At 38.7% G+C, this 8,512-nt stretch overlaps 1 protein-coding gene across 1 annotated transcript in view; it reads right to left on the minus strand.

Annotated features, from left to right (window-relative positions):
- Positions 1-8,171, minus strand: part of LOC106942508 (E3 ubiquitin-protein ligase HECW2-like) — a gene marked incomplete at its 5' end in the record, with an annotated part of 25,026 nt that extends 16,855 nt beyond the window's left edge. Inside the window, 9 exons of the mRNA XM_015025793.1 lie at positions 1,257-1,340; positions 1,908-2,004; positions 3,492-3,594; positions 4,679-4,828; positions 4,921-5,106; positions 6,394-6,518; positions 7,069-7,172; positions 7,438-7,588; positions 8,050-8,171. Of these exons, the coding sequence (XP_014881279.1) occupies positions 1,257-1,340; positions 1,908-2,004; positions 3,492-3,594; positions 4,679-4,828; positions 4,921-5,106; positions 6,394-6,518; positions 7,069-7,172; positions 7,438-7,588; positions 8,050-8,171 (1,122 nt within the window). The remainder of the gene's footprint in view (positions 1-1,256; positions 1,341-1,907; positions 2,005-3,491; positions 3,595-4,678; positions 4,829-4,920; positions 5,107-6,393; positions 6,519-7,068; positions 7,173-7,437; positions 7,589-8,049) is intronic.
- Positions 8,172-8,512: the final 341 nt, after the last annotated feature.

The following is an 8,512-nucleotide window of genomic DNA, read 5'->3' on the forward strand; positions in this document are numbered from 1 at the left end:
GGGACATTCTTCGCTGGATATACGATGGATTCTACATGGAAGTGGAAGACCGTGTGTCTGACGACGCCGTCAGTCGAGGATGTTGAAGATGTGTACATGATTGGATTTATGATAAGTTTTCTGCTTATTGGAGTTGGTGGCTACCTGGCTTATCGGAAATTTCAGAAGTTGCCGGCAGCCATTTTGGCAACTTTGAGGCTGCTGGGTACGGATGATGGGATCTGCAGAGCGATCAACACTCAGACTGAGATGATACGGAAGCCGAGCCGCAGACTGGATGCGATCCTGGAAAAGGACCGTGGACGGGCAGCGGATCTCGGACTCAGAATGGATATGGTGTGACCTTGGAGAATGTTGTTCGCACGGATCAGACGGGAGACCCTAAATTCGGATGTTTGGCTTTGCCATTGAGAAGCACCAGCGAGACTTTACAAATTATTGCTATCGGAATCTGGTTCCCCGGGGTGGCCTTGGCTGGCCGGCTATCCTCCCCTGGTTGTTATGTCTAAGAAAGGCTCTGTTCTGCTGCCCCCCCCATGAGAACATCTGTAGGCCCTGAACTGATAAGCTGGTGGTGAACTCTGACATCATACTCACAATCGTGTTCTTCAGTTAGGGTTCATGGTCTGACACACACATAACTCACATGAGACCCCTTTGCACGTCACACCTCCTCCTTGTACCAGGCTTGTTTTGTCTATATGTGTCTATATGTGCTTAGGTGCCGAGGTTTTTTCCTTCATCTCAAACTCTGCCCTGCAAAGAGCAAAGTGAGACATGCTGTTTTTTTTCCTGTCCTTACCTGATGTTTTTCTTATTTTTCCCATTTCCTCTGCAAGGCGGTGCCTGTCGGGCTCCAAGGCCTCAGCCAACAGTCCCCCCCCTCCCCCTCGTGTTGTTGTGTAAAGGATGGTTGTACTGGTACTACAATTTCATTGTCTTTCTGACAATGACAATAAAATTATTCTGATATTAGTCTGGCTCCTCATTATGCCTGTGTTGAGGCAACTCGCCAGCCCATACACTCCCGCTATCAATTCAAGCCATTACTGGATTATGGTTGCCCAGAAGGACTGAAAAAATGATGCTACATGAAGCAAAGAGTTCTATCAACACCTGATAAGCAATATGTGGTGTGTAGGATCATATTTGGTGACCACATCTGGATCACTGTGGGCCATTTGGAGAATGGCTGTTAGGGTGGGATAGAAACACACAGGCAGACAATGGGGGGTAAAACAGCAGGGATGTCTCACCTCAGCAGGATGACAAGGTCCGCATCTCCTGACAGTCGGGTCAGTCCTGAAACGCCATCTGTGCGGATCAGCTGGACCTTCTCCCTGATACCACATCAAACATTCCATCAACAAGGATTTCTCCTTCTTTATTTGCATTTTGTCATTTTTTTAAATATATTTTTTTTAATTGAAAGAATGATATGAATTTCTAAATTAAAAGTAGTTTATTTTGAGTTATCTCTAATATGTCTTGATATTTTACTAATACAGTTAGAGCACAAACTGTGAAAAGTCAACTAGTTTGTACATTTCAACTAAATAATTTGGAAGAAAATGGAGGAAGCTTGCAAACCTGAGATAACATCTCAAACATTTTGAAGAACATGAAAATATTGAAGCATGAAAATATTCAAGACATCAGCCAGGACACAAATAGACACAAATGCTTTCTCTAGTCCAGAGAACTCCAGAGCACTTTAGCACTACATTCACACACACCCCAATGGTGGCAAGCTACATTGTCGCCAGGGCTCTTCTGGGGCAGGGTGACAGAAGACAGGCTGCCATGCACTCACATTCTGACATATTATACTGAATTTAAAAAGTAAACAAACTGAGAAATACATAACGTAAAACATTGTAACAATGAAAGAAGACATGTTGGTGTACCTGAGTACATGGTTTCGGCTGAAGTCCGGCTGTCTCTCCTGCAAAATCTCAAAGATGTTTGGTTGTCGAAGAAAAGCCACAATCTTATCATTGTAAGCTATATGAGACAAGAAACAAGCGGGTCAGTTTTATTTGTTTCATTAAATAAAGCTACAAAGATCAAAAAGTTAAAAATGTGGTACCGGACATGTCGCATCATGAATTATGGACTAACTGTTTCTGAAGATAATGTTATGTTTTAATTAATATTAAAGTAGGTATTGATTTCTGTGGATGAAAGAAATTACCTTTGTGGGTTAAAAGTTCCATCTTAAAGCCGACAGAAATTATTTGGATGTTTTTAAGTGGATGTGGAATCGGTGGTGGATGCTCCTACCACCAACAGATAGGATTTATTTTTCTTAATTTACTTTATTAGTAATAACTTACATTATGTTTAAGTTAGTCATTTTATTTAGAAATATTTTCTAATGGGTGCACACTTTAGTTAATATTTGTCTGAATGGTTTTACTCATGCTTTTTTCTTTTGTTTGAGGTGCTGCCAACACATACGGGCTGGAGGAGGAAGCCTGGTATGTTGTTTAAAGTTTATTTTAATTGTTTTATTTTGTCAATTAAATATTCACTTATTATTGTTTGTGCCAAGTTAAAGTTAGTTTTGCTTTATTTGTTTCATAGGATGTTTTAGGTAATTTTGTATTTGTTTGTTCCTTTGTTATGTTGCGCCTCCCTCGTGTGATGGGTTTAAGTTACTCCACCCCTATTAAAGCAGCCTTTTGTTCTTTGTTTGGAGGTCAGTTTTGTTTGTTCAGTTAGTGTTTAGTTGATCTCAGTTAAGTTAGGCCAAAATCTGTCATTTTTCATTTGACTCATTTTTGGCTAAAACCTAATGTTTTTTTAACCATTTTTGGAATTATTAAAATTATTATTTTTTTTTTTTTTGCCATTTTGAACACCTTTTATCTGTGTTTAAGTCAGGTCCCTCACATGATCATTAAATATAATTGAAAGCTAGGCCCATATTCTCAAAGAATCCAAAGATAAAGTAGCTGATGAGTAAAATGGACCGAATATTCAGTTGTTAATTCATGTTGTTGAGTCAGATTAAGGTTGCATTCACACTGCAGCCTGAAGTGACAATTCCAATTTTTTTTTCTTGTTGTCAAATCTGATTGTTTTGCCATGGCCGTTCACACTTCCAAATATATGTGACCTGTATGTGTTCTCCAGTGTGAATGGGCAAACATTTTTCTTTTTTGTAAAATGACATCACTATGAGTAGTGACATAATTTATAGAATTTCTGGAATTTTAAGATTTTTCTTAGAATTTAAACTCTAAGCTTAAAGTTATTCACAAACATTTTAGGCTTTAAGAGAGTTTCTAATATGAAAAAAAAAACATTAAGCGTAGTGAGGAGGGATTTTAGTGACCCTAAGAGTGTCTTAAACTGGAAAGACTGACAGAAAAGAACCTACTTCAAAGAGAACAAGCTTATGAAAGATTTTTGGTAAGAATTTTTCACAATGCCTGAATTTTAACTGTCTGAGTGAATGTGTGCTTGTCTGTCTGTATTATACTGACCCACAGGTACAACCTCTTGGCACTGCCCCCTGCTAGCTGAGGTGAAGGTACTAGAGGGTCGTGGCAAGACTGGAGGACCAGGGTGATGCGTTTCTTCACCCACCTGTAATGACAGGAGGACATACAAAAAACAATGATATACAGACAAAATATTAATCTGACTCCACAACATGATATAACAAGTAAATATTCAGGCAATTTTGCCCATCAACCACATCTGTTAACACTAGGGTGCCTGTCTATTTTCCCATACTGTTTTATAAAGATTGTTGCTCTTAAACACTGTTCTTCATTCCTTAATGAGGGAAGTATTAAACTGTGCTTCCATTAGAAATGTACGTAAAACTTTGTTAATTTTCCTCTAATGTAGAATTTTTTTTTTCACAATTACAAAGATTCCATTAAATAAGAAAAGCAATTAAAGGTTTGTGCACGCAACAAGTCATTAAAAGACATGCTGTGTCTTGGTCTTCCAACTCCTGTGGTCTTCTTTGTGGTTTGTACCAGTGTAACATCCAGTTGTTGATCATATGACGCAAACAAAGTTTCCATTCCAGTTTGTCAAGATAAATCAATTTCATTGTGGCCAAAAAAACCACCTCATCCTACCGCCAGAACTTTTTATTGACAATTGAGTTTTTCTGTAATTGGTGTGAGCAAATTGATTTCCAAAATACCAAATTGCACAATTACATGGTCAATGAAAATGCAGTTAGTGACTATATTTCTGCATCACTTTGTAAAATTTGTTACTCTAATGTAAAGAAAGAAAAAAATAATTACCTTTTTTCCTGTTTCAATTTTGTTTGAATTTCTCATAATTCTGCAACCCTTTAAGCAACCTCTATGTAGCATGGAAAAATGACAGGCCTTTAAAAGGCCCATGTAGCGAACTGTAGTCTTAAACCTAGAGAGTAAACCTAGGTGGGAAGCTTGGTTTTGCACTTTATTAGTCATTGGAGGATATCCATTTCTTGTGAACGAGTTTCTGCAAACACATCCTGGCTATGAATTGTGTGAAACTATATTTGGCTAGTTTGATTGATACAGATTTGATGAACATGCAGTCAATCGTCTTCAGTTGTTTTGCTAGTATGTGTCAGTTGCATAATCAGCTCTAAATCCCCATAAGCTCTTGTTATCCGATGTCAAAGAACAGTTAAAATTTGAAATTTCTTCAGTCTTACCAGTTGCCTTGGACTGACCTCCCCAGCACTGTGACTACGTTGTCGGGTAAGATGTTGGCGGTGAGATAGAAGACTTGGACGAGAGCTCTGAACAGGCAGCCGAGGATCAATGAAGGTGGTAGCACGGCAGTTATGATCCACAAAGAAAGGCTACATATGAACAAAATGTCATAAACTTAAAGTTGTTGAGATTGCAATCTGTAACTGTTAAGACAAAGTGACTATTTGTTTCTCAGCCAGACCTTGCCGCTGTGGTCATGCTTCATCTCCCAGCCTCTGGGCAGCTCAAGTTGTTTATTCGCAAACATGTTGAGAAAAGCCACCAGGTCACGGTTGTGCTGGTAGCGCTCAAAGTGGTGTGCATCTCTACGAACCTTACTGATCATATGCTTCAGACATGTGTTGGTGGTAAACATGCGATAGGCACTCTGAGTTCACAGGAAGAAGAAGAACAATCAGAGAAATTAGCAATCAATGTACAGTTATCAGTGAAATTATTGTTTGGTAAAGTATAAAACACTGTTACTGTGGAAGTGCATGGGATTTACAGTCACCCTATACATTTATATACAGTTTAGTTTATAAAAATGTTGAACATTTGATATTAAATCTGACTAAACATTTTCTGCTTTAGGTCAATTAGGAAAATTATTTTTTACTTGGAAAATACAAAATGAAAATTTTATTTACTCCCTTTAAAGGAGCAGCATTATGTGTTTTCCATGCACAGTGCCATTTTACAGGATAGTCAACTAAATATGTTAACTTCAGTTATAAAAATGCTACATTTATATCAAATATAACTTAGAATAAATTTGACGTCATAATTTAACCCCTTGAAATTGGGCCTCTGTCTCTTTAAAAACTCTTGCTCTTTCTGAAACTCTGTCTTCAGGAAGTCATCACAATATAATTTCACTTCAACACTGAGAAATAGCTTGTATAATGAGCTCAGGAGATGTGCAGTTCCACCAGGTGTTTGCTAATTGCTGCTGATAGTCTTAAGGAGCTGTGTGGTGGAGCGATGCTAAAGCTTGGACACTGCAGCTCAGAGGAGCTGTGTCTTGAAGGCAGCAGTAGTTCCACCCAGGCATTTGCACAGTTGTCATGGTAAATTAAAGGATTTCTCAAACATGCATGAAAGAATCAAAGTACCAATCCAGGTATGTTTTTGATGAGGGAGTAACATTATAACATGATGTACAGCTCAAAAAGTAGATTTTACATAATACTTCTCCTTTAAAATTTTCTGACTTTGGTCATGTGGTTTGGATTTCCTTCCAAAATCTTGCCACATACGTTTACTAGAATTTTGACTCATTCATCCTGATAGAACTGGTGGCCATCTTGCAGCAGTGAACTTCTTCACTGCTTCTCTGGGACTGGGATCAGGACTTTGTGATGGCCTCTTCAAAACATTAAGTTTGTTGTCCTTCAACTGTTTTGTAACTAATTTGGTGATATGCTGAGGAACATTGTCTATTCAGAAAAGATAACTGTGACCAAACTAACTTTGTGCTGATGTCTCGTGGTGCTGCTTTAATATTTCCACAACACATTCTTTCCACGTCATCTATTTTTTGGAGGTGATCAGCTGCCTTCTCTTAGATAGGCAATCTTATATTTACAGGCATTTTATGATCTACTAGCAGGTTATATACCTGGGCTGATTAGACCGGTTTGTATTGCAAAGTACTTTTGAGCAGTGTACATACAGGGTTGGAATGCAACACAGTGAAGAAGTCAGGACTGGTGAGGAACTTGGCGGTGGGGGACTGCAGCAGCAAGGAGATGCGAGATCTGGAACTGGCCTGAGCCGCACCGTTTTCCCTCCGGAGCTCTGAAAGGGAAATGAGCAATGTCAGAAAAAAAGAAAGCAGACAAGGGGTGGAAAAGCCTCTTTTCAACATTTTGTAATGTTACAACCACAAACTGAATACACATAAAATACAGTAAAATAAATGCAGTGAGTGGGCAAAAGATGTATGGTTTCAATCTTTTTTTTTAACAAACAAAACTAAGAAAGTGGGCGGTGTAAAAGTATTCAATTCAGCTTCCCTCAGTCAGAAGCTTGAAGAACCACCTCTTGCAACTGTTTTTGGATGCACACAAGACAGGACATTTATGGGAAAAATAATAAAAGAGGACCACGGCAGGAAAGGAGGATAAAACGGGTCGTTTCCCAGCCAAAACAGGAGACTTGAAAGGTATGGACTGTACAGAAACACACATCATTCATATTTGAAACTTTGAATGCAGTTTATTTTCCTTACAATTTCCAAATATGTTCTAGTTTGTGCAGATTAAACACATACATTGTGGTTATAACATGACAAAAGGTAGTAAGCTGAGTGGTGTATTTTAATGGCAGAGTATGGTTAGGGTGCTACCTGGAACAGATGGATGCATATCAGTCTCATCCCCAAGCAGCTCATTGGCTGGCTGCTCCTCCTGTCTGCTATCATTTGTTATGGTCCTTCGGATACTCTGATACCTGCACATGTGAATGTCAATACAAAATACTAGCTAAACATTGTGTAAAGGTGGAAAGATTAGTGTATTATTAAAATCCTTTTCTCATGTGACTTTCATGACCCACTTAGCATCGTTTTTGCTTCTAATGAAATAAGAATTTTAGGTGCCAGCAATGAGTGGTGATCCTCCAATCAGAACGAGAACAACCTCCTAACCTTTTTATTTTTACAGGAACTCTGAACATGATGACTACCACTCATGGAACTGAAACTATTGGTATTGACCTGCGGTTGAGCTGTTCCATCTGCTGTATGGAGCTGGACCTCTGTAGAGTCTGTGGGGCCGGAGGAGCAGTAGGCCGCTGCCATGTTGTTGTTCTGTTCACATGATCCACATAAAAGATGCGACCATGACTGTCGATGCGAGCCTCCCAATCTGGATTAGGAAGATAGTGGGAAAGGTTTCAGACTGAAACACAAATCACAATGAGCAACAAAAACTCAGAATGTATGTAACAAATGAATGAATGTAAAGGAAAATGTCTGCCCCTGAATCTGTCATAGTCAAACTTTAGGAAAACTTAAGAAAATGTAACTTAGAGCAAACAAACACTTTTTATACCCTTATTTCTGTTGGAACATTACATTTTATTTCTGTTAATTGTACCCTAATTTATGTGGTAATAATATTTCTGCTGTAGTTCATAACTTCTGCCAGACAGTGGCCAGTTTGTTATACTGAGCTGCTGCTCAGTCAGAAATGGAGCCAACCTGTCAACCTGCAATGAAGCTTTACAATAACAGGAAGTTATTCTGAAGTTAGTTGGAATAAAAACAAGCGACACATCAAGTTCTGAGTATTCCTGTACATTTCATGTAGGATATGCAAACGCCTACTAGGAGGCAGAGGCTCATCTACTCTCTGATAGCGACTGATGTCATGGCGGACAGAGGGAAGAGACCGAACAGACTGATGACCGTAGACCTGAGCTGTGGCACCTGCATTAAAAATACAACATCTGGATCAATTGCTAACCTAAGACATATCATTTTAGCTGTTGATCAATTTTAAGGGTACTATACAGTTCAGTAATATATTGGATACATTGCATAAAACACACCGTCATGACACCGACATTAAATCATACCCGACTTTTCCTGTTTGATGTCAGTTAGAATTACATCAATTATTTCTTTTTGCTAGATGAGAAAATGAGAAAATGTTAAATAATTTTATGACTTATGCCAATTTCAGTAGATGGATATAAATTTGGTGACTAACTGACCTAAAACAGGTTCTAATCTTAGTCTAATCTTAGCAGATGTGAGTTCTCTCCTTGTACTCTGGCTTCCTCCCACA

The sequence above is a fragment of the Poecilia latipinna genome, unplaced genomic scaffold (genome assembly GCF_001443285.1).
Source record: "Poecilia latipinna isolate Pla-1442-1.1 unplaced genomic scaffold, P_latipinna-1.0 Scaffold4327, whole genome shotgun sequence".
NCBI lineage: Eukaryota > Metazoa > Chordata > Actinopteri > Cyprinodontiformes > Poeciliidae > Poecilia > Poecilia latipinna.